Genomic DNA, 24839 nt, shown 5'->3' on the forward strand with positions numbered 1-24839 from the left:
CAGCATCGCACGACCGCGCAATTGTCCGTTAAAGTCACGCAGTGCCGAATCGCAAAAACCCCCTGGTCGGAATGGGGGTAAAATCTTCCGGGGCTTAAGTGGTTAATCATATATAAAGGAGTACAAAAAATAAATATGGCTGCATGTTGTGTTTTATTTATTTCTAAACAGCCACTCAGCTCAGTCAGGAGTTTTCAGTACAATAGAAAGATTCTAATACTGATATAAGCAATACATGATATTCTGACTCAAGACTTGGGTAATGATCAGTAGGTAACAAGTGTGTATTATATTTTATTGTATAATGTTCGGATGATCAGGGATTTTATTTTGTGTTTTATACACACTTGTCCTCGTCCCATCCCACGTAGGGCTGCAGGATTTTGGAGACTCTGTTTTGTTTGCACAGAGAAGGACAGGACACAGAATCAATATTTGAGGTTATGGATTAACCAGAATGTGATCTACCTATTATGGCTGAAATTGAAGTCCACAAGCAAAGTGTCTAAAAGCTTGTAAGACACAAGGAATCCAGCTGACAGCACATCCAAGGGATCCACACAGCAGTGATTTGTAAGTTATTTGTTGTGTTTTGTGTGATTATACTGTATAATGCAATCAAGACTGTATCTCACAAATCGAAATTTATCGAAGCATCTGATTGGATGCAGGTGCTATTCAACCAACAATTTTCTACCTGGCTCCTTTGACAAAAGTCGATTGAACAGTCACCTTTTGCCAAGCTGGGGGTTGCTGAATTAGCCGATAGCACCCAATCACTGTGGCAGGATGACGAGTAAACTACCGAAAACTTTTAGAGCTCTCTTATAGGGTGGCAATGCCTACCACCCTCTTGAAAGCAGCCCATGGTGGATTGGGTTTTATGGGGCCCTATAGCAGTGGCTGCCAGTTGTTCAGGAGGCAATCCTAATTTCTCTTGAATGCCCGTTTTTTTTTGTAGTAAAATACATGACTACAAGACAAGCAAGCTTGGCACACTCCCATTGACCCATTGCTCCTTGACAAGTTTGAAAAGCGATGCAAAGCATTGTGACCATAGCATGTGTACGGCCCCCTCAGGCAGCGATGTTAGAATTTAGGGGGGAAGCTGGGGGGCAGTAAAATGCAGTTTCAGTTTGACCCCTGATCACTGACAATGGGCACTTTTGACAGGTTGTGCAAAGCATCATGGCTGCAGCTTGTGTACAGCTCCGTCTTTGCTGTGAGAATTGCGGTGTGCTGTTAGAATTTGGGTGAGAGTCTGGGGACAGTAGAACTGCGGCACAGCTGCCTGCTTTTTTACTGCCCTCTCAGCTGCCTGTGTGAAAGAGCCCTTAAAAACAAGCCCGTAAAAAGTCATCTGAAAGGCGCCTCATTAAAGAACATTACTACGAAAATCACTGGCATACCATTTGCTTTACTAATACTAAACATATACAGTGTAATAATAAAAAATAAAATTGCACAGCTATGTCCACTGTCCTAGAACAGGATTAGGCTGACTTTTTTCTACCTACTCTGGTATTCTGTATTTATGATCTATCATACATGTACCACAGGTTTGAGATATCGGTTCCTGTGTACAATGTGGTGGATTCTTCTCCTTGGCATCACCAGCTTTACCATCCTACCTGCTTATAGCAGCTCAAGTAAGTGTGTGGAGTGTCAGTTGTGTCATGATTTAATTTAAAGGGTCTGTCCAGCCAAAACAGACATTAGTTGTATTTGCAAATATAGGGGAATTACATTTCGTGATGTATCCTAATATATATCAGGGGTTTTCTTGGTGAGAAACTGGTTTTAAGCACCTGCTATGGACAGTTGGGTGTGGGTGGTATTCCTGTTGGTCTTTTTATTTATTTTATATGCTTTTCTTTCCAATTCTTTCATTTAAAAAGTCTTGTGATTGAACATTATGACTTTGTAAATATTGTACAACAAATGCATAGCTCTCCACGTTTCTGTTAACATAAAATAAATGAAATGTTGGTTGTAAACAAATACCAGTGTGGATGTTCTCTCGCCGTCCAATGAGGTCTGAAGCATTTGGCTGAATATGAGCAGATAATATTGCCCGAAACACTTCAAAATTCATCCTGCTGCTTTTGTCAGCAGTCACATCATCAATAAATACAAGAGAACCAGTTCCATTGGCAGCCATACATGCCCACACCATGACACTACCACCACCATGCTTCACAGATGAGGTGGTATGCTTTAGATCATGAGCAGTTCCTTTCCTTCTCCATATTCTTCTCTTCCCATCACTCTGGTACAAGTTGATCTTGGTCTGATCTGTCCATAGGATGTTGTTCTAGAACTGTGAAGGCTTTTTTAGATGTTGTTTGGCAAACTCTAATCTGGCCTTCCTGTTTTTGAGGCTCACCAATGGTTTACATCTTGTGGTGAACCCTCTGTATTCACTCTGGTGAAGTCTTCTCTTGATTGTTGACTTTGACACACATACACCTACCTCCTGGAGAGTGTTCTTGATCTGGCCAACTGTTGTGAAGGGTGTTTTCTTCACCAGGGAAAGAATTCTTCGGTCATCCACCACAGTTGTTTTCCGTAGTCTTCCGGGTCTTTTGGTGTTGCTGAGCTCACCGGTGCGTTCTTTCTTTTTATGGAAGTTCCAAACAGTTGATTTGGCCACACCTAATGTTTTTGCTATCTTTCTGATGGGTTTGTTTTGTTTTTTTTTCAGCCTAATGATGGCTTGCTTCACTGATAGTGACAGCTCTTTGGATCTCATATTGAGAGTTGACAGCAACAGATTCCAAATGCAAATAGCACACTTGAAATTAACTCTGGACCTTTTATCTGCTCCTTGTATATGGGATAATGAGGGAATAACACACACCTGGCCATGCAACAGCTGAGCAGCCAATTGTCCCATTACTTTTGATCCCTTAAAAAGTGGGAGGCACATTATACAAACGGTTGTAATTCCTACACCTTTCACCTGATTTTGATGTAAATACCCTCAAATTAAAGCTGAAAGTCTACAGTTAACGCACATCTTGTTTGTTTCATTTCAAATCCATTGTGGTGGTGTATAGAGCCATAAAAGGTTAGAATTGTGTAGATGCCCCAATATTTATGGACCTGACTGTGCCGAGGTCAAAATGAATGAATGGGGTTTACATCCACTTAAAAACTAAGCCCTCCAGCTGTGCGGTGTCACCGCTGAGGAGGCTTCCATCTTCACCTGGTCATCCTTCGGGATTCGTGGGCTGCGGCCACTTGAATGGACGAGCTGCGATGATGTCACTCCCACGCAGGGGAGTCAGGGCCATGGCACAGCCCTGAAGGAACGACATTGGCATTGACATCAACGGCTGGAGCAACACTGAATATCACCCAAACAGTGCATGTTTAGGAGATATCCCTTGTACCTACACTGCCCTGCACCATAGGACACAGAGGAGGAGGGCAGCTGCACTGACCTCACAGCAGCTGCTCCTCCTACAGTCTTCCCTGCCAGTCAGCACTGAGGACTTCTCTATGGCATCAAGTGAGTACTAGGGAATTAAACAGCGGTGTTATCTCTAGAGGGACGTAAAAAGAATATCAGTGACAAAGTTTGAAATCAATCCAGAATATTGCATTAAGATCTTTTTTTTTTTTTTTTTAAGAATCAGCTGAGCTAGCTAGAGCTAGTTGCTGAGGATGTCTATTGCACATTTTCACATCTTTTACTGTGAAGAACTCTTTCTGTATGCGGAGGTAAAATCTCTTCTTCAGTTGAAAGAGTGCCCAATAGCATACTTGCCAACTGTCCCGTTTTTGGCGGGACAGTCCCGGCAAGTAGGACCCTGTCCCGTGTAATTTAGTCGCCCGGGACTAGTCCCGGGAGATCAGTGTTGCCTCGGGCTGCCCGTAATTTGCTAAACCTCATTGGACACAGAAAATGCCCATCATAAGGCAGGACTAATCAAAACCAATCATAGTTCTCGTGGGGGCGGTGCTGCAGTGTAGTATCGTGAGATTCAGGCTACAGTCTAATTTGAATGAAAGTTTGTGAGTGGAGAATGCACCCCTTCTTTCCGCCCGAAGTCTGCTATTGTCCCCCTGGGTAAGGAGCTGTGTGAGGAATTCTCTGTCCTGTTTGTCTCTATCTGTCCCTCTCCATAGTAAGGGCCAATGCGGTGGGAGCGCTGTCAGATCCCGGCATCTCTCACTGTGAAGGCAGCTCGGCTGCAGTGACAGCTCCTTCAGTGGGGGGGGTGGGGGATGGGCGGAGCCGCAGTGAGAAGAAGCCAGGTGAGTGCCCGAGTCAGTGTGTGTGCTGCTGTATAGGAGGGGGATGGGGCAGCTGCATATGGAGGAATTGATCTTTCCCAATTGTTCCTGTAGTATTCTGTGGCTGCAGGAAGAATAGGGAAAGATCAATTCCTCCATATGCAGCTGCCCCATCCCCCTCCTATACAACTTCTTTTGCTGCCCCCCCCCAGTGCTCTCCAGCCCCCCTCAATGCTCATAACCCCCCTCCAGTGTAACGTTCCCCCCCTCCAGTGCTCCTAACCTCCCCTCAGTGCCCTTAGCCCCCCCAGTACCCCATAGCCCCCCCAAGTACTTTTCACCTCCCCCCCAAGCTCTCTGGTTCCCCCAGTGCTCTCCACCCCCCTGTGCTCCCTGGCTCCCCCCTCTGTGATTTCTAGTTTCCCCCGTGCTCTTCATCCCCCTGGTTTTCCCTGCCTGCCCCCCCCCAGTGCTACCTGTTCCCCCCTCCCCCCCAGTGCTCTCCATCTCCTGCGCCTTCCAACCCCCCTGCAATGCTTTCCATACCCCCCCTTAATTCTCTTCAGTCCCCCCATGCTCCCTTCAGCTCCTCCAGTGCTCTCTACTTGCCCTGTGCTTTCATGCCCCCCTAGTGCTCTTCCACAGTCTCTAACCATCTCCTGTATCATGTCCGCAGTCTCTGACCATCTCTTGTATCATGTCCACAGTCTCTGACCATCCCCTGTATCATGTCCGCGGTCTCTGACCATCTCCTGTATCATGTCCGCAGTCTCTGACCATCTCTTGTATCATGTCCGCAGTCTCTGACCATCTCTTGTATCATGTCCACAGTCTCTGACTATCCCCTGTATCATGTCCGTGGTCTCTGACCATCTCCTGTATCATGTCCGCAGTCTCTGACCATCTCTTGTATCATGTCCACAGTCTCTGACCATCCCCTGTATCATGTCCGCAGTCTCTGACCATCTCTTGTATCATGTCCACAGTCTCTGACCATCCCCTGTATCATATCCGCAGTCTCTGACCATCTCTTGTGTCATGTCCACCGTCTCTGACCATCTCCTTGTATCATGTCCGCAGTCTCTGACCATCTCCTGTATCATGTCCGCAGTCTCTGACCATTTCTTTTATCATGTCCACACTCTCTGACCATCTCTTGCATCATGTCCACAGTCTCTGACCATCTCTTGTATCATGTCTGCAATCTCTGACCATCTCTTGTATCATGTCTGCAATGTCTGACCATCTCTTGTATCATGTCTGCAGTCTCTGACCATCTCTTGTATCATGTCTGCAGTCTCTGACCATCTCTTGTATCATGTCCGCAGTCTCTGACCATCTCTTGTATCATGTCCTCAGTCTCTGACCATCTCTTATATCATGTCTGCAATCTCTGACCATCTCTTGTATCATGTCCTCAGTCTCTGACCATCTCTTGTATCATGTCCGCAGTCTCTGACCATCTCTTGTATCATGTCCTCAGTCTCTGACCATCTCTTGTATCATGTCCTCAGTCTCTGACCATCTCTTGTATCATGTCCTCAGTCTCTGACCATCTCTTGTATCATGTCTGCAGTCTCGCATTATCTCCTGTATCACGTCTGCAGTCTCTGTCCTTCTCTTCTATCACGTCTGCTGTCTCTGTCCTTTACTTGTATCATGTCTGCAGTCTCTGATCATCTCTTGTATTATGTCCGCAGTCTCTGATCATCTCTTGTATCATGTCCGCAGTCTCTGATCATCTCTTGTATCATGTCCTCAGTCTCTGACCATCTACTGTATCATGTCCTCAGTCTCTGACCATCTACTGTATCACGTCCTTCTCTTCTATCACGTCTGCAGTCTCTGTCCTTCTCTTGTATCATGTCTGCCGTCTCTGATCATCTCTTGTATTATGTTTGCAGTCTCTGTCCTTCTCTTGTGTCATGTCCGCAGTCTCTGATCATCTCTTGTATCATGTCCGCAGTCTCTGATCATCTCTTGTATCACGTCCGCAGTCTCTGATCATCTCTTGTATCACGTCCGCAGTCTCTGATCATCTCTTGTATCACGCCACAGTCTCTGATCATCTCTTGTATCACGCCACAGTCTCTGATCATCTCTTGTATCATGTCTGCAGTCTCTGATCATCTCTTGTATCATGTCCTCAGTCTCTGACCATCTACTGTATCATGTCCTCAGTCTCTGACCATCTACTATATCATGTCCTCAGTCTCTGACCATCTCTTGTATTATGTCCTCAGTCTCTGACCATCTACTGTATCATGTCCTCAGTCTCTGACCATCTCTTGCATCATGTCCTCAGTCTCTGACCATCTCCTGTATCATGTCCGCAGTCTCTGACCATCTCTTGTATCATGTCCACAGTCTCTGACCATCCCCTGTATCATGTCCGCAGTCACTGACCATCTCTTGTATCATGTCCACAGTCTCTGACCATCCCCTGTATCATGTCTTCAGTCTCTGACCATCTCCTGTATCATGTCCACAGTCTCTGACCATCTCCTGTATCATGTCCACAGTCTCTGACCATCTCTTGTATCATGTCCACAGTCTCTGACCATCCCCTGTATCATGTCCGCAGTCTCTGACCATCTCTTGTATCATGTCCACAGTCTCTGACCATCCCCTGTATCATATCCGCAGTCTCTGACCATCTCTTGTATCATGTCCACAGTCTCTGACCATCTCCTTGTATCATGTCCGCAGTCTCTGACCATCTCCTGTATCATGTCCGCAGTCTCTGACCATCTCCTGTATCATGTCCGCAGTCTCTGACCATCTCTTGTATCATGTCCACACTCTCTGACCATCTCTTGTATCATGTCCACAGTCTCTGACCATCTCTTGTATCATGTCCACAGTCTCTGACCATCTCTTGTATCATCATGTCTGCAATCTCTGACCATCTCTTGTATCATGTCTGCAGTCTCTGACCATCTCTTGTATCATGTCCGCAGTCTCTGACCATCTCTTGTATCATGTCCTCAGTCTCTGACCATCTCTTGTATCATGTCTGCAATCTCTGACCATCTCTTGTATCATGTCCTCAGTCTCTGACCATCTCTTGTATCATGTCCGCAGTCTCTGACCATCTCTTGTATCATGTCCTCAGTCTCTGACCATCTCTTGTATCATGTCCTCAGTCTCTGACCATCTCTTGTATCATGTCCTCAGTCTCTGACCATCTCTTGTATCATGTCTGCAGTCTCGCATTATCTCCTGTATCACATCTGCAGTCTCTGTCCTTCTCTTCTATCACGTCTGCAGTCTCTGTCCTTTTCTTGTATCATGTCCGCAGTCTCTGATCATCTCTTGTATTATGTCCGCAGTCTCTGATCATCTTTTGTATCATGTCCGCAGTCTCTGATCATCTCTTGTATCATGTCCTCAGTCTCTGACCATCTACTGTATCATGTCCTCAGTCTCTGACCATCTACTGTATCATGTCCTTCTCTTCTATCACGTCTGCAGTCTCTGTCCTTCTCTTGTATCATGTCTGCAGTCTCTGATCATCTCTTGTATTATGTTTGCAGTCTCTGTCCTTCTCTTGCATCATGTCCGCAGTCTCTGATCATCTCTTGTATCACGTCCGCAGTCTCTGATCATCTCTTGTATCACGTCCGCAGTCTCTGATCATCTCTTGTATCACGTCCGCAGTCTCTGATCATCTCTTGTATCACGCCACAGTCTCTGATCATCTCTTGTATCATGTCTGCAGTCTCTGATCATCTCTTGTATCATGTCCTCAGTCTCTGACCATCTACTGTATCATGTCCTCAGTCTCTGACCATCTACTTTATCATGTCCTCAGTCTCTGACCATCTCTTGTATTATGTCCTCAGTCTCTGACCATCTACTGTATCATGTCCTCAGTCTCTGACCATCTCTTGCATCATGTCCTCAGTCTCTGACCATCTCTTGTATCATGTCCGCAGTCTCGCATCATCTCTTGTATCATGTCTGCAGTCTCTGACTGTCTCCTGTATCACGTCTGCAGTCTGTGTCCTTCTCTTGTATCACGTCCTCAGTCTCTTACCATCTCTTGTATCATGTCCGCAGTCTCTGACCATCTCTTGTATCATGTCCACAGTCTCTGACCATCCCCTGTATCATGTCCGCAGTCTCTGACCATCTCTTGTATCATGTCCACAGTCTCTGACCATCCCCTGTATCATGTCCGCAGTCTCTGACCATCTCTTGTATCATGTCCACAGTCTCTGACCATCCCCTGTATCATGTCCGCAGTCTCTGACCATCTCCTGTATCATGTCCACAGTCTCTGACCATCTCCTGTATCATGTCCACAGTCTCTGACCATCTCTTGTATCATGTCCACAGTCTCTGACCATCCCCTGTATCATGTCCGCAGTCTCTGACCATCTCTTGTATCATGTCCACAGTCTCTGACCATCCCCTGTATCATGTCCGCAGTCTCTGACCATCTCTTGTATCATGTCCACAGTCTCTGACCATCTCTTGTATCATGTCCACAGTCTCTGACCATCTCTTGTATCATGTCCACAGTCTCTGACCATCTCTTGTATCATGTCCAGTCTCTGACCATCTCTTGTATCATGTCCACAGTCTCTGACCATCTCTTGTATCATGTCCACAGTCTCTGACCATCTCTTGTATCATGTCCACAGTCTCTGACCATCCCCTGTATCATGTCCGCAGTCTCTGACCATCTCTTGTATCATGTCCACAGTCTCTGGCCATCCCCTGTATCATATCCGCAGTCTCTGACCATCTCTTGTGTCATGTCCACAGTCTCTGACCATCTCCTTGTATCATGTCCGCAGTCTCTGACCATCTCCTGTATCATGTCCGCAGTCTCTGACCATTTCTTTTATCATGTCCACAGTCTCTGACCATCTCTTGTATCATGTCCACAGTCTCTGACCATCTCTTGTATCATGTCCACAGTCTCTGACCATCTCTTGTATCATGTCTGCAATCTCTGACCATCTCTTGTATCATGTCAGCAATCTCTGACCATCTCTTGTATCATGTCTGCAGTCTCTAACCATCTCTTGTATCATGTCTGCAGTCTCTGACCATCTCTTGTATCATGTCCGCAGTCTCTGACCATCTCTTGTATCATGTCCTCAGTCTCTGACCATCTCTTGTATCATGTCTGCAATCTCTGACCATCTCTTGTATCATGTCCTCAGTCTCTGACCATCTCTTGTATCATGTCCGCAGTCTCTGACCATCTCTTGTATCCTGTCCTCAGTCTCTGACCATCTCTTGTATCATGTCCTCAGTCTCTGACCATCTCTTGTATCATGTCCTCAGTCTCTGACCATCTCTTGTATCATGTCTGCAGTCTCGCATTATCTCCTGTATCACGTCTGCAGTCTCTGTCCTTCTCTTCTATCATGTCTGCAGTCTCTGTCCTTTTCTTGTATCATGTCCGCAGTCTCTGATCATCTCTTGTATTATGTCCGCAGTCTCTGATCATCTCTTGTATCATGTCCGCAGTCTCTGATCATCTCTTGTATCATGTCCTCAGTCTCTGACCATCTACTGTATCATGTCCTCAGTCTCTGACCATCTACTGTATCACGTCCTTCTCTTCTATCACGTCTGCAGTCTCTGTCCTTCTCTTGTATCATGTCTGCAGTCTCTGATCATCTCTTGTATTATGTTTGCAGTCTTTGTCCTTCTCTTGTATCATGTCCGCAGTCTCTGATCATCTCTTGTATCATGTCCGCAGTCTCTGATCATCTCTTGTATCACGTCCGCAGTCTCTGATCATCTCTTGTATCACGTCCGCAGTCTCTGATCATCTCTTGTATCACGCCACAGTCTCTGATCATCTCTTGTATCACGCCACAGTCTCTGATCATCTCTTGTATCATGTCTGCAGTCTCTGATCATCTCTTGTATCATGTCCTCAGTCTCTGACCATCTACTGTATCATGTCCTCAGTCTCTGACCATCTACTGTATAATGTCCTCAGTCTCTGACCATCTCTTGTATTATGTCCTCAGTCTCTGACCATCTACTGTATCATGTCCTCAGTCTCTGACCATCTCTTGCATCATGTCCTCAGTCTCTGACCATCTCCTGTATCATGTCCACAGTCTCTGACCATCTCTTGTATCATGTCCACAGTCTCTGACCATCCCCTGTATCATGTCCGCAGTCACTGACCATCTCTTGTATCATGTCCACAGTCTCTGACCATCCCCTGTATCATGTCTTCAGTCTCTGACCATCTCCTGTATCATGTCCACAGTCTCTGACCATCTCCTGTATCATGTCCACAGTCTCTGACCATCTCTTGTATCATGTCCACAGTCTCTGACCATCCCCTGTATCATGTCCGCAGTCTCTGACCATCTCTTGTATCATGTCCACAGTCTCTGACCATCCCCTGTATCATATCCGCAGTCTCTGACCATCTCTTGTATCATGTCCACAGTCTCTGACCATCTCCTTGTATCATGTCCGCAGTCTCTGACCATCTCCTCTATCATGTCCGCAGTCTCTGACCATCTCCTGTATCATGTCCGCAGTCTCTGACCATCTCTTGTATCATGTCCACACTCTCTGACCATCTCTTGTATCATGTCCACAGTCTCTGACCATCTCTTGTATCATGTCCACAGTCTCTGACCATCTCTTGTATCATCATGTCTGCAATCTCTGACCATCTCTTGTATCATGTCTGCAGTCTCTGACCATCTCTTGTATCATGTCCGCAGTCTCTGACCATCTCTTGTATCATGTCCTCAGTCTCTGACCATCTCTTGTATCATGTCTGCAATCTCTGACCATCTCTTGTATCATGTCCTTAGTCTCTGACCATCTCTTGTATCATGTCCGCAGTCTCTGACCATCTCTTGTATCATGTCCTCAGTCTCTGACCATCTCTTGTATCATGTCCTCAGTCTCTGACCATTTCTTGTATCATGTCCTCAGTCTCTGACCATCTCTTGTATCATGTCTGCAGTCTCGCATTATCTCCTGTATCACGTCTGCAGTCTCTGTCCTTCTCTTCTATCACGTCTGCAGTCTCTGTCCTTTTCTTGTATCATGTCCGCAGTCTCTGATCATCTCTTGTATTATGTCCGCAGTCTCTGATCATCTCTTGTATCATGTCCGCAGTCTCTGATCATCTCTTGTATCATGTCCTCAGTCTCTGACCATCTACTGTATCATGTCCTCAGTCTCTGACCATCTACTGTATCATGTCCTTCTCTTCTATCACGTCTGCAGTCTCTGTCCTTCTCTTGTATCATGTCTGCAGTCTCTGATCATCTCTTGTATTATGTTTGCAGTCTCTGTCCTTCTCTTGTATCATGTCCGCAGTCTCTGATCATCTCTTGTATCATGTCCGCAGTCTCTGATCATCTCTTGTATCACGTCCGCAGTCTCTGATCATCTCTTGTATCACGTCCGCAGTCTCTGATCATCTCTTGTATCACGCCACAGTCTCTGATCATCTCTTGTATCATGTCTGCAGTCTCTGATCATCTCTTGTATCATGTCCTCAGTCTCTGACCATCTACTGTATCATGTCCTCAGTCTCTGACCATCTACTGTATCATGTCCTCAGTCTCTGACCATCTCTTGTATTATGTCCTCAGTCTCTGACCATCTACTGTATCATGTCCTCAGTCTCTGACCATCTCTTGCATCATGTCCTCAGTCTCTGACCATCTCTTGTATCACGTCCTCAGTCTCTTACCATCTCTTGTATCATGTCCGCAGTCTCTGACCATCTATTGTATCATGTCCACAGTCTCTGACCATCCCCTGTATCATGTCCGCAGTCTCTGACCATCTCTTGTATCATGTCCACAGTCTCTGACCATCCCCTGTATCATGTCCGCAGTCTCTGACCATCTCTTGTATCATGTCCACAGTCTCTGACCATCCCCTGTATCATGTCCGCAGTCTCTGACCATCTCCTGTATCATGTCCACAGTCTCTGACCATCTCCTGTATCATGTCCACAGTCTCTGACCATCTCTTGTATCATGTCCACAGTCTCTGACCATCCCCTGTATCATGTCCGCAGTCTCTGACCATCTCTTGTATCATGTCCACAGTCTCTGACCATCCCCTGTATCATGTCCGCAGTCTCTGACCATCTCTTGTATCATGTCCACAGTCTCTGACCATCCCCTGTATCATGTCCACAGTCTCTGACCATCTCTTGTATCATGTCCACAGTCTCTGACCTTCTCTTGTATCATGTCTGCAGTCTCTGACCATCTCTTGTATCATGTCCTCAGTCTCTGACCATCTCTTGTATCATGTCCTCAGTCTCTGACCATCTCTTGTATCATGTCCTCAGTCTCTGACCATCTCCTGTATCATGTCCACAGTCTCTGACCATCTCCTGTATCATGTCCACAGTCTCTGACCATCTCTTGTATCATGTCCACAGTCTCTGACCATCCCCTGTATCATGTCCGCAGTCTCTGACCATCTCTTGTATCATGTCCACAGTCTCTGACCATCCCCTGTATCATGTCCGCAGTCTCTGACCATCTCTTGTATCATGTCCACAGTCTCTGACCATCCCCTGTATCATGTCCACAGTCTCTGACCATCTCTTGTATCATGTCCACAGTCTCTGACCTTCTCTTGTATCATGTCTGCAGTCTCTGACCATCTCTTGTATCATGTCCTCAGTCTCTGACCATCTCTTGTATCATGTCCTCAGTCTCTGACCATCTCTTGTATCACGTCCTTCTCTTCTATCACGTCTGCAGTCTCTGTCCTTCTCTTGTATCACGTCTGCAGTCTCTGATCATCTCTTGTATTATGTTTGCAGTCTTTGTCCTTCTCTTGTATCATGTCCGCAGTCTCTGATCATCTCTTGTATCATGTCCGCAGTCTCTGATCATCTCTTGTATCACGTCCGCAGTCTCTGATCATCTCTTGTATCACGTCCGCAGTCTCTGATCATCTCTTGTATCACGCCACAGTCTCTGATCATCTCTTGTATCACGCCACAGTCTCTGATCATCTCTTGTATCATGTCTGCAGTCTCTGATCATCTCTTGTATCATGTCCTCAGTCTCTGACCATCTACTGTATCATGTCCTCAGTCTCTGACCATCTACTGTATCATGTCCTCAGTCTCTGACCATCTCTTGTATTATGTCCTCAGTCTCTGACCATCTACTGTATCATGTCCTCAGTCTCTGACCATCTCTTGCATCATGTCCTCAGTCTCTGACCATCTCCTGTATCATGTCCACAGTCTCTGACCATCTCTTGTATCATGTCCACAGTCTCTGACCATCCCCTGTATCATGTCCGCAGTCACTGACCATCTCTTGTATCATGTCCACAGTCTCTGACCATCCCCTGTATCATGTCTTCAGTCTCTGACCATCTCCTGTATCATGTCCACAGTCTCTGACCATCTCCTATATCATGTCCACAGTCTCTGACCATCTCTTGTATCATGTCCACAGTCTCTGACCATCCCCTGTATCATGTCTGCAGTCTCTGACCATCTCTTGTATCATGTCCTCAGTCTCTGACCATCTCTTGTATCATGTCCTCAGTCTCTGACCATCTCTTGTATCATGTCCTCAGTCTCTGACCATCTCCTGTATCATGTCCACAGTCTCTGACCATCTCCTGTATCATGTCCACAGTCTCTGACCATCTCTTGTATCATGTCCACAGTCTCTGACCATCCCCTGTATCATGTCCGCAGTCTCTGACCATCTCTTGTATCATGTCCACAGTCTCTGACCATCCCCTGTATCATGTCCGCAGTCTCTGACCATCTCTTGTATCATGTCCACAGTCTCTGACCATCCCCTGTATCATGTCCACAGTCTCTGACCATCTCTTGTATCATGTCCACAGTCTCTGACCTTCTCTTGTATCATGTCTGCAGTCTCTGACCATCTCTTGTATCATGTCCTCAGTCTCTGACCATCTCTTGTATCATGTCCTCAGTCTCTGACCATCTCTTGTATCACGTCCTTCTCTTCTATCACGTCTGCAGTCTCTGTCCTTCTCTTGTATCACGTCTGCAGTCTCTGATCATCTCTTGTATTATGTTTGCAGTCTTTGTCCTTCTCTTGTATCATGTCCGCAGTCTCTGATCATCTCTTGTATCATGTCCGCAGTCTCTGATCATCTCTTGTATCACGTCCGCAGTCTCTGATCATCTCTTGTATCACGTCCGCAGTCTCTGATCATCTCTTGTATCACGCCACAGTCTCTGATCATCTCTTGTATCACGCCACAGTCTCTGATCATCTCTTGTATCATGTCTGCAGTCTCTGATCATCTCTTGTATCATGTCCTCAGTCTCTGACCATCTACTGTATCATGTCCTCAGTCTCTGACCATCTACTGTATCATGTCCTCAGTCTCTGACCATCTCTTGTATTATGTCCTCAGTCTCTGACCATCTACTGTATCATGTCCTCAGTCTCTGACCATCTCTTGCATCATGTCCTCAGTCTCTGACCATCTCCTGTATCATGTCCACAGTCTCTGACCATCTCTTGTATCATGTCCACAGTCTCTGACCATCCCCTGTATCATGTCCGCAGTCACTGACCATCTCTTGTATCATGTCCACAGTCTCTGACCATCCCCTGTATCATGTCTTCAGTCTCTGACCATCTCCTGTATCATGTCCACAGTCTCTGACCATCTCCTATATCATGTCCACAGTCTCTGACCATCTCTTGTATCATGTCCACAGTCTCTGACCATCCCCTGTATCATGTCCGCAGTCTCTGACTATCTCTTGTATCATGTCCACAGTCTCTGACCATCCCCTGTATCATATCCGCAGTCTCTGACCATCTCTTGTATCATGTCCACAGTCTCTGACCATCTCCTTGTATCATGTCCGCAGTCTCTGACCATCTCCTGCATCATGTCCGCAGTCTCTGACCATCTCCTGTATCATGTCCGCAGTCTCTGACCATCTCTTGTATCATGTCCACACTCTCTGACCATCTCTTGTATCATGTCCACAGTCTCTGACCATCTCTTGTATCATGTCCACAGTCTCTGACCATCTCTTGTATCATCATGTCTGCAATCTCTGACCATCTCTTGTATCATGTCTGCAGTCTCTGACCATCTCTTGTATCATGTCCGCAGTCTCTGACCATCTCTTGTATCATGTCCTCAGTCTCTGACCATCTCTTGTATCATGTCTGCAATCTCTGACCATCTCTTGTATCATGTCCTTAGTCTCTGACCATCTCTTGTATCATGTCCGCAGTCTCTGACCATCTCTTGTATCATGTCCTCAGTCTCTGACCATCTCTTGTATAATGTCCTCAGTCTCTGACCATCTCTTGTATCATGTCCTCAGTCTCTGACCATCTCTTGTATCATGTCTGCAGTCTCGCATTATCTCCTGTATCACGTCTGCAGTCTCTGTCCTTCTCTTCTATCACGTCTGCAGTCTCTGTCCTTTTCTTGTATCATGTCCGCAGTCTCTGATCATCTCTTGTATTATGTCCGCAGTCTCTGATCATCTCTTGTATCATGTCCGCAGTCTCTGATCATCTCTTGTATCATGTCCTCAGTCTCTGACCATCTACTGTATCATGTCCTCAGTCTCTGACCATCTACTGTATCATGTCCTTCTCTTCTATCACGTCTGCAGTCTCTGTCCTTCTCTTGTATCATGTCTGCAGTCTCTGATCATCTCTTGTATTATGTTTGCAGTCTCTGTCCTTCTCTTGTATCATGTCCGCAGTCTCTGATCATCTCTTGTATCATGTCCGCAGTCTCTGATCATCTCTTGTATCACGTCCGCAGTCTCTGATCATCTCTTGTATCACGTCCGCAGTCTCTGATCATCTCTTGTATCACGCCACAGTCTCTGATCATCTCTTGTATCATGTCTGCAGTCTCTGATCATCTCTTGTATCATGTCCTCAGTCTCTGACCATCTACTGTATCATGTCCTCAGTCTCTGACCATCTACTGTATCATGTCCTCAGTCTCTGACCATCTCTTGTATTATGTCCTCAGTCTCTGACCATCTACTGTATCATGTCCTCAGTCTCTGACCATCTCTTGCATCATGTCCTCAGTCTCTGACCATCTCTTGTATCACGTCCTCAGTCTCTTACCATCTCTTGTATCATGTCCGCAGTCTCTGACCATCTATTGTATCATGTCCACAGTCTCTGACCATCCCCTGTATCATGTCCGCAGTCTCTGACCATCTCTTGTATCATGTCCACAGTCTCTGACCATCCCCTGTATCATGTCCGCAGTCTCTGACCATCTCTTGTATCATGTCCACAGTCTCTGACCATCCCCTGCATCATGTCCGCAGTCTCTGACCATCTCCTGTATCATGTCCACAGTCTCTGACCATCTCCTGTATCATGTCCAAAGTCTCTGACCATCTCTTGTATCATGTCCACAGTCTCTGACCATCCCCTGTATCATGTCCGCAGTCTCTGACCATCTCTTGTATCATGTCCACAGTCTCTGACCATCCCCTGTATCATGTCCGCAGTCTCTGACCATCTCTTGTATCATGTCCACAGTCTCTGACCATCCCCTGTATCATGTCCACAGTCTCTGACCATCTCTTGTATCATGTCCACAGTCTCTGACCTTCTCTTGTATCATGTCTGCAGTCTCTGACCATCTCTTGTATCATGTCCTCAGTCTCTGACCATCTCTTGTATCATGTCCTCAGTCTCTGACCATCTCTTGTATCATGTCCTCAGTCTCTGACCATCTCCTGTATCATGTCCACAGTCTCTGACCATCTCCTGTATCATGTCCACAGTCTCTGACCATCTCTTGTATCATGTCCACAGTCTCTGACCATCCCCTGTATCATGTCCGCAGTCTCTGACCATCTCTTGTATCATGTCCACAGTCTCTGACCATCCCCTGTATCATGTCCGCAGTCTCTGACCATCTCTTGTATCATGTCCACAGTCTCTGACCATCCCCTGTATCATGTCCACAGTCTCTGACCATCTCTTGTATCATGTCCACAGTCTCTGACCTTCTCTTGTATCATGTCTGCAGTCTCTGACCATCTCTTGTATCATGTCCTCAGTCTCTGACCATCTCTTGTATCATGTCCTCAGTCTCTGACCATCTCTTGTATCACGTCCTTCTCTTCTATCACGTCTGCAGTCTCTGTCCTTCTCTTGTATCACGTCTGCAGTCTCTGATCATCTCTTGTATTATGTTTGCAGTCTTTGTCCTTCTCTTGTATCATGTCCGCAGTCTCTGATCATCTCTTGTATCATGTCCGCAGTCTCTGATCATCTCTTGTATCACGTCCGCAGTCTCTGATCATCTCTTGTATCACGTCCGCAGTCTCTGATCATCTCTTGTATCACGCCACAGTCTCTGATCATCTCTTGTATCACGCCACAGTCTCTGATCATCTCTTGTATCATGTCTGCAGTCTCTGATCATCTCTTGTATCATGTCCTCAGTCTCTGACCATCTACTGTATCATGTCCTCAGTCTCTGACCATCTACTGTATCATGTCCTCAGTCTCTGACCATCTCTTGTATTATGTCCTCAGTCTCTGACCATCTACTGTATCATGTCCTCAGTCTCTGACCATCTCTTGCATCATGTCCTCAGTCTCTGACCATCTCCTGTATCATGTCCACAGTCTCTGACCATCTCTTGTATCATGTCCACAGTCTCTGACCATCCCCTGTATCATGTCCGCAGTCACTGACCATCTCTTGTATCATGTCCACAGTCTCTGACCATCCCCTGTATCATGTCTTCAGTCTCTGACCATCTCCTGTATCATGTCCACAGTCTCTGACCATCTCCTATATCATGTCCACAGTCTCTGACCATCTCTTGTATCATGTCCACAGTCTCTGACCATCCCCTGTATCATGTCCGCAGTCTCTGACTATCTCTTGTATCATGTCCACAGTCTCTGACCATCCCCTGTATCATATCCGCAGTCTCTGACCATCTCTTGTATCATGTCCACAGTCTCTGACCATCTCCTTGTATCATGTCCGCAGTCTCTGACCATCTCCTGTATCATGTCCGCAGTCTCTGACCATCTCCTGTATCATGTCCGCAGTCTCTGACCATCTCTTGTATCATGTCCACACTCTCTGACCATCTCTTGTATCATGTCCACAGTCTCTGACCATCTCTTGTATCATGTCCACAGTCTCTGACCATCTCTTGTATCATCATGTCTGCAATCTCTGACCATCTCTTGTATCATGTCTGCAGTCTCTGACCATCTCTTGTATCATGTCCGCAGTCTCTGACCATCTCTTGTATCATGTCCTCAGTCTCTGACCATCTCTTGTATCATGTCTGCAATCTCTGACCATCTCTTGTATCATGTCCTTAGTCTCTGACCATCTCTTGTATCATGTCCGCAGTCTCTGACCATCTCTTGTATCATGTCCTCAGTCTCTGACCATCTCTTGTATAATGTCCTCAGTCTCTCACCATCTCTTGTATCATGTCCTCAGTCTCTGACCATCTCTTGTATCATGTCTGCAGTCTCGCATTATCTCCTGTATCACGTCTGCAGTCTCTGTCCTTCTCTTCTATCACGTCTGCAGTCTCTGTCCTTTTCTTGTATCATGTCCGCAGTCTCTGATCATCTCTTGTATTATGTCCGCAGTCTCTGATCATCTCTTGTATCATGTCCGCAGTCTCTGATCATCTCTTGTATCATGTCCTCAGTCTCTGACCATCTACTGTATCATGTCCTCAGTCTCTGACCATCTACTGTATCATGTCCTTCTCTTCTATCACGTCTGCAGTCTCTGTCCTTCTCTTGTATCATGTCTGCAGTCTCTGATCATCTCTTGTATTATGTTTGCAGTCTCTGTCCTTCTCTTGTATCATGTCCGCAGTCTCTGATCATCTCTTGTATCATGTCTGCAGTCTCTGATCATCTCTTGTATCACGTCCGCAGTCTCTGATCATCTCTTGTATCACGTCCGCAGTCTCTGATCATCTCTTGTATCACGCCACAGTCTCTGATCATCTCTTGTATCATGTCTGCAGTCTCTGATCATCTCTTGTATCATGTCCTCAGTCTCTGACCATCTACTGTATCATGTCCTCAGTCTCTGACCATCTACTGTATCATGTCCTCAGTCTCTGACCATCTCTTGTATTATGTCCTCAGTCTCTGACCATCTACTGTATCATGTCCTCAGTCTCTGACCATCTCTTGCATCATGTCCTCAGTCTCTGACCATCTCTTGTATCACGTCCTCAGTCTCTTACCATCTCTTGTATCATGTCCGCAGTCTCTGACCATCTATTGTATCATGTCCACAGTCTCTGACCATCCCCTGTATCATGTCCGCAGTCTCTGACCATCTCTTGTATCATGTCCACAGTCTCTGACCATCCCCTGTATCATGTCCGCAGTCTCTGACCATCTCTTGTATCATGTCCACAGTCTCTGACCATCCCCTGCATCATGTCCGCAGTCTCTGACCATCTCCTGTATCATGTCCACAGTCTCTGACCATCTCCTGTATCATGTCCACAGTCTCTGACCATCTCTTGTATCATGTCCACAGTCTCTGACCATCCCCTGTATCATGTCCGCAGTCTCTGACCATCTCTTGTATCATGTCCACAGTCTCTGACCATCCCCTGTATCATGTCCGCAGTCTCTGACCATCTCTTGTATCATGTCCACAGTCTCTGACCATCCCCTGTATCATGTCCACAGTCTCTGACCATCTCTTGTATCATGTCCACAGTCTCTGACCTTCTCTTGTATCATGTCTGCAGTCTCTGACCATCTCTTGTATCATGTCCTCAGTCTCTGACCATCTCTTGTATCATGTCCTCAGTCTCTGACCATCTCTTGTATCATGTCCTCAGTCTCTGACCATCTCTTGTATCATGTCTGCAGTCTCGCATCATCTCCTGTATCACGTCTGCAGTCTCTGTCCTTCTCTTCTTTTTTTTTTTGAAAATTTGTTTTTATTGAATTTTTGCACACAAAAAACAGACAAGACAATGCCACGCAGGGCAACAACCACCCTCAGTGACAACAGGTCAAACCCCTCCCACACCACCCCCCACCCACCCCCCCCCCCACCCCAGGCTCCATCCAGCACGTCCAGTGGAAAAACAAAGCATCCATCAGTAATAAAGATACCCCTCAAGACTGCTCCAATTATCCAGTAACAAGGTCATAGAACATTATAGATTAGTCCAGCACAGAGCCCACTAGCAGCAACCCCATGGCTTAGTCAATAAAAAAAAAAAAAAAAAATAGAGAGACTTCTATAAATGCAGTTAGAGCACAATGAACAGGAATATATCACCGACCGGCATGGCCATCCCCCCCCCCCAGACAGTCCCGAACAGTAGCACATAAAACACTAAAGCTGATCTACGGAGGTCGAGGCCGGAGAGTCTATCCATGTTTTCCATACTTTATCAAACTTGCGGGGGCACCCCCTACTGAGATACGTGGCCTTATAGAGCGGAGTCACTTTATTAACCAAGCCTTTCCAGAAAAGGATCGTGGGAGCCAAGGGACTCTTCCAGTGTAAGAGCAGAGCCTTGCGCGCATAGAAAAGCAGCAAGCTGACCAGAGTACGAATGGCCCTCGCAGGGGCTAAGCCATCCACCAACCCCAAGAGGCAAACCTCCACGGAGCTGGGGACCGGAATCTTAACCACCTCCACAATACAAGCTAAGACGGATGCCCAATAGTCCTTGACCACCGGGCACCCCCAGAAGATGTGACTGAAGTCCGCCGGTGAATGGGAACAACGCCAGCACTCCGCCGAGGCCGTCTGATAAATACGTGCCAGCCTCGCCGGCGTGTAATAAATCCGATGCAGAAATTTAAAGTGAATCAGACGGTCCCTCGCAGAGACCAGGTAGGCGAAGGGTGAACTCCACATATCATCCCAGTCATCACCATCCAGGTCAGGCACCTCCTCCACCCAGCGTTCCCGACATCTACGTACAGCAGGCGGAGTGACAGCGAACAATTCCCTGTACAATTCTGAGAGAGGCTTCCGCATACCCGCCGCTTGTATCGCTGTTTCAAGAGCTGAAGCTTTAATCACAACCCGAGAGGAACCGAATTGTGCCACAAACGCATGGCGAAGTTGGAGATAGCGAAAAAAATACCCATTTGGAAGATCATAACGCGCCTTCAGGGCATCAAAGGAGCACAGCTCCTCACCAGAGACAATATCCCCCAGCAACTTCACCCCCTTAACGGCCCAGATGGTAGGATCAGGGATCGAGGCAAAATGAGGAAACTTGGGGTTCCACCACAATGGGGAGGCCGGGGAAACACCAGTGGCTCCTGGCTCCACCAGCACCTGCATCTGTTCCCAGGCTTTGATGGTAGAACGCATCGTTCCTGTCAGCTGAAATGTAGCCCTGGACCCTCGATGCAGTAAAAGGCGAAGACTCTCGTAGGAGCCCAAAACAGCCGCCTCCAGCACCGTGGCGGAGTCCCCATCGTCCCCTGCAAGCCAGCGTCGCGCCACCACCCCCTGCCCAGCCAGGAAATATTTATAAAGATCAGGTAAAGCCAATCCCCCCTGACCCCAGGGCTCCTGCAACACCTGCAGACCAATTCTAGGAGGAGAGGTACCCCAAATAAAGGAACCTATCAGGCCATGAACGCGGCGGAAGAAAGAACGCGGGACCCACACCGGGGAATTTCTAAGGAAGTATAGAAAGACAGGGAGAAGTTTCATTTTCACCAAGTTAATGCGCCCCAGAACCGACAAAGGTAAGTCGCGCCACACCTCCGCCCTGCGTTTAAAGACCTCCAGCAGTGGGTTAAGATTCAGAGTAAGATAATCCGCCACCCTCGCCGACACCCTGACTCCCAGGTAGGTGAACTCCGTCACCCATTTCAATGGTAGCGCCCCATCAGCTGCAGCAATGGCACCAGGATCAATAGGGAGCATAGTGGATTTATCCCAATTCACCCTTAGGCCGGAAAACTTTGCAAAAGTGTCTAGGATATTGAACACCGCCCGCAGAGAAGCATTGGGATCCTTCAAAAATAAAAGCATATCATCCGCATAAAGTGCCAGGCACTCCTTAATGGAGCCCACTTCCAGAGCCCCCACCTCCGGAGATGCACGCAACGCAATAGCCAAGGGTTCAATCATCAGAGAGAACAAAAAGGGCGAAAGAGGGCAGCCCTGCCTAGTCCCCCTACCTACTGCAAAAAATGGAGACAGGGAAGATCCAATCTTCAACGCCATACGCGGGGAGGAATACAAAAGGGAAATCCACTTGCAAAATTTAGGACCAAACCCCATGCGCCTCAGCACCACCCCCATGTACCCCCAATCCACCGTGTCGAAGGCCTTGGCAATGTCCAAGGACACCACCACCCTAGTGCCAACGGAGGCATGGGACACCTGCAAATGAGTAAACAGACGTCGAAGGTTGGTGTCCGTGGACTTGCCCGGCATAAACCCGGTCCGATCAATGTCCACCAGGGAAGGCAAGACCACCGCCAGCCTAGTAGCCAAGACCTTCGTGAGTATCTTGAGATCCACATTGAGTAAGGCAATGGGGCGGTAGGAGGAACACAGGGTGCGATCCTTCCCCGGCTTGGGCAGGAGAACAACATACGCCTCGAGCATGGAACCCGGCAGGGCCCCCTGATCGAAACACGCAGCATACAATGCCTGGAGCCTGGGAGCCAGGGAGTCTGAGTACTGCCGATACCATTCCACCGGGAACCCATCAGGGCCCGGCGATTTATTGGAGGGAAAGGATGAGATGGCTCTCTCTATTTCCTTCAACGTGATGTCATTGTCCAGCCACGCACTGTCCTCACCCTCCAAGACCGGAACCGGCAAGCCAGATAAAAGGCGCTCCAACTCCTCCAGGTCATATGCAGGTAGGGGGGAATAGGTGTCAGAGTAGTAATCCATAAAGACCCGGGAGATCTCCCCCGGGTCCCTAACCAGTTCCCCTGAACTAGACTGGATGCACGGAACACTTACCGAAGCCCTCTGATCTGCCACCAAAAAGGCCAAAAGCTTACCATTCTTGTCTCCCTTCTCAAAAAGTGACTCCGCTCTATGTTTAAGGTTGGCATGCGCAAAATCAGTATCCAACAAAGCCAAACGCCTCCTGGCCTCCTCCAGGGCCGCATAGGCCGCCGGTCCCGGAGTGGCCGAGTATTCATCTTCCAACCTACGGACCTCCAGCAGAACAGCTTCCCTGTCAGCATTAGCCTCCCTACGAGATGCCTTAATCGCAGAGATGTAATGACCCCGCATAACCGCTTTGAAAGCATCCCACAGGACCACCCCTACCGTGGACGAGGCATTATCTTCCCAATATGTAGGCATCTGGGGCTCCACCTGTTGCATCACCTTGTCAGTTTGCAGCCAACCCGGCGAAAGGCGCCATGCACCCCTAGTTCTACCCGTTCCCACCCGCAGAGTCAACAGCAGTGGGTTGTGATCAGAGAGGCCACCCGCCAAATATGTAGCATCCTGGACCAAAGCAAGACAAGGCCCATTAGCAAAAGCCAGATCTATCCTGGACGCCGTTCTGTGCACCCCAGACCAACAGGAGTAGCCACGTACCCCAGGGTTTTTCCAGCGCCACAGCTCCGTAAGCTGAGCCGCGGAAGACCAGGACACCAGTTCAGGAGACGACAGTCTACCCGGGTTAGAGGAGTCCAGCCCGCCGTCCAGAACAGCATTGAAATCCCCCGCCATAATTAGAGGAAGATGCATATAAGGGGCCAAGGTCACCAGGAGATCCACCAGAATCTGAGAGTGGAACGGGGGAGGTAAGTAGACACTCACCAGTACCACCTGCCGGTGAAAAATCTCCAGTAGAACAATAACATACCGTCCGCCAGGATCCGTAATTACCTTTTGAATCGAGCAGGGTGCATTTCTACCCAGCAAAATAGACACCCCACGGGCATACGTGGAGTAAGTGGCATTGAAGATCCTCTGAATCCAAGGCCTCTTCAAGGCAAGCACCCTGCTCCCATCCAAATGCGTCTCCTGGAGGAGGATAACATGCGGTTGAACAGATTTAATGTACCTAAAAATGGCTGTGCGTTTCACCCTGTCATTGAGACCCCGCACATTCCATGACATGATTTTAAGTAGCTCAGCCATAGAACAGCAGAGGGACATATAGCAGGAGGGAGCCGGAGGACCAAGCACAGCCCGAGGACCAACCCGATCCCCCAACTCCATCCAGACATTCAGCAATACAGACACATAAGTAAAAAAGAACAGTGACCACCGGATGGAGCCTGGAGCCAAAAACAAAAAAACATCCCTGCTGTGATACCCAAACCCGGAACAAAAAAAAGTGCAACAGGGTACCCAGCCTAATCCCAAAACCCAGCAAAAATTTTAAAGGCATGGCTGCAACATAAAAACCGCAGCCGGCGTTACTCTTGTCCACCAACGGCAGCCCCAAAAAAGGGGGGGCCGCTAGATAGTCATTCCTCAAAAAAAAGGAAAAAAACCTAAAGAGAGGAAAAATAGAGTCAAAACAAAAAAAGAGAAAAATGTCAGTTCAACAACGTGTAGCACACAGAGCTCCAATGACCTGTAGACCAGTCCACAGCCCCAGGAATAGAAGCATGGATCCAGCCCAG

The 24839-nt window shown here is 47.4% G+C and overlaps 1 protein-coding gene across 1 annotated transcript in view; it reads left to right on the forward strand.

Annotated features, from left to right (window-relative positions):
- Positions 1-555: 555 nt before the first annotated feature.
- The window catches only part of PROC (protein C, inactivator of coagulation factors Va and VIIIa), a 109198-nt gene continuing 84914 nt past the window's right edge, over positions 556-24839 (forward strand). Inside the window, exons 1-2 of the mRNA XM_082249423.1 lie at positions 556-573; positions 1560-1649. Of these exons, the coding sequence (XP_082105549.1) occupies positions 1586-1649 (64 nt within the window). The 5' untranslated portion in view covers positions 556-573; positions 1560-1585. The remainder of the gene's footprint in view (positions 574-1559; positions 1650-24839) is intronic.

The sequence above is a fragment of the Pelophylax lessonae genome (assembly GCF_965119305.1).
Source record: "Pelophylax lessonae genome assembly, chromosome: 3".
NCBI classification, from domain to species: domain Eukaryota; kingdom Metazoa; phylum Chordata; class Amphibia; order Anura; family Ranidae; genus Pelophylax; species Pelophylax lessonae.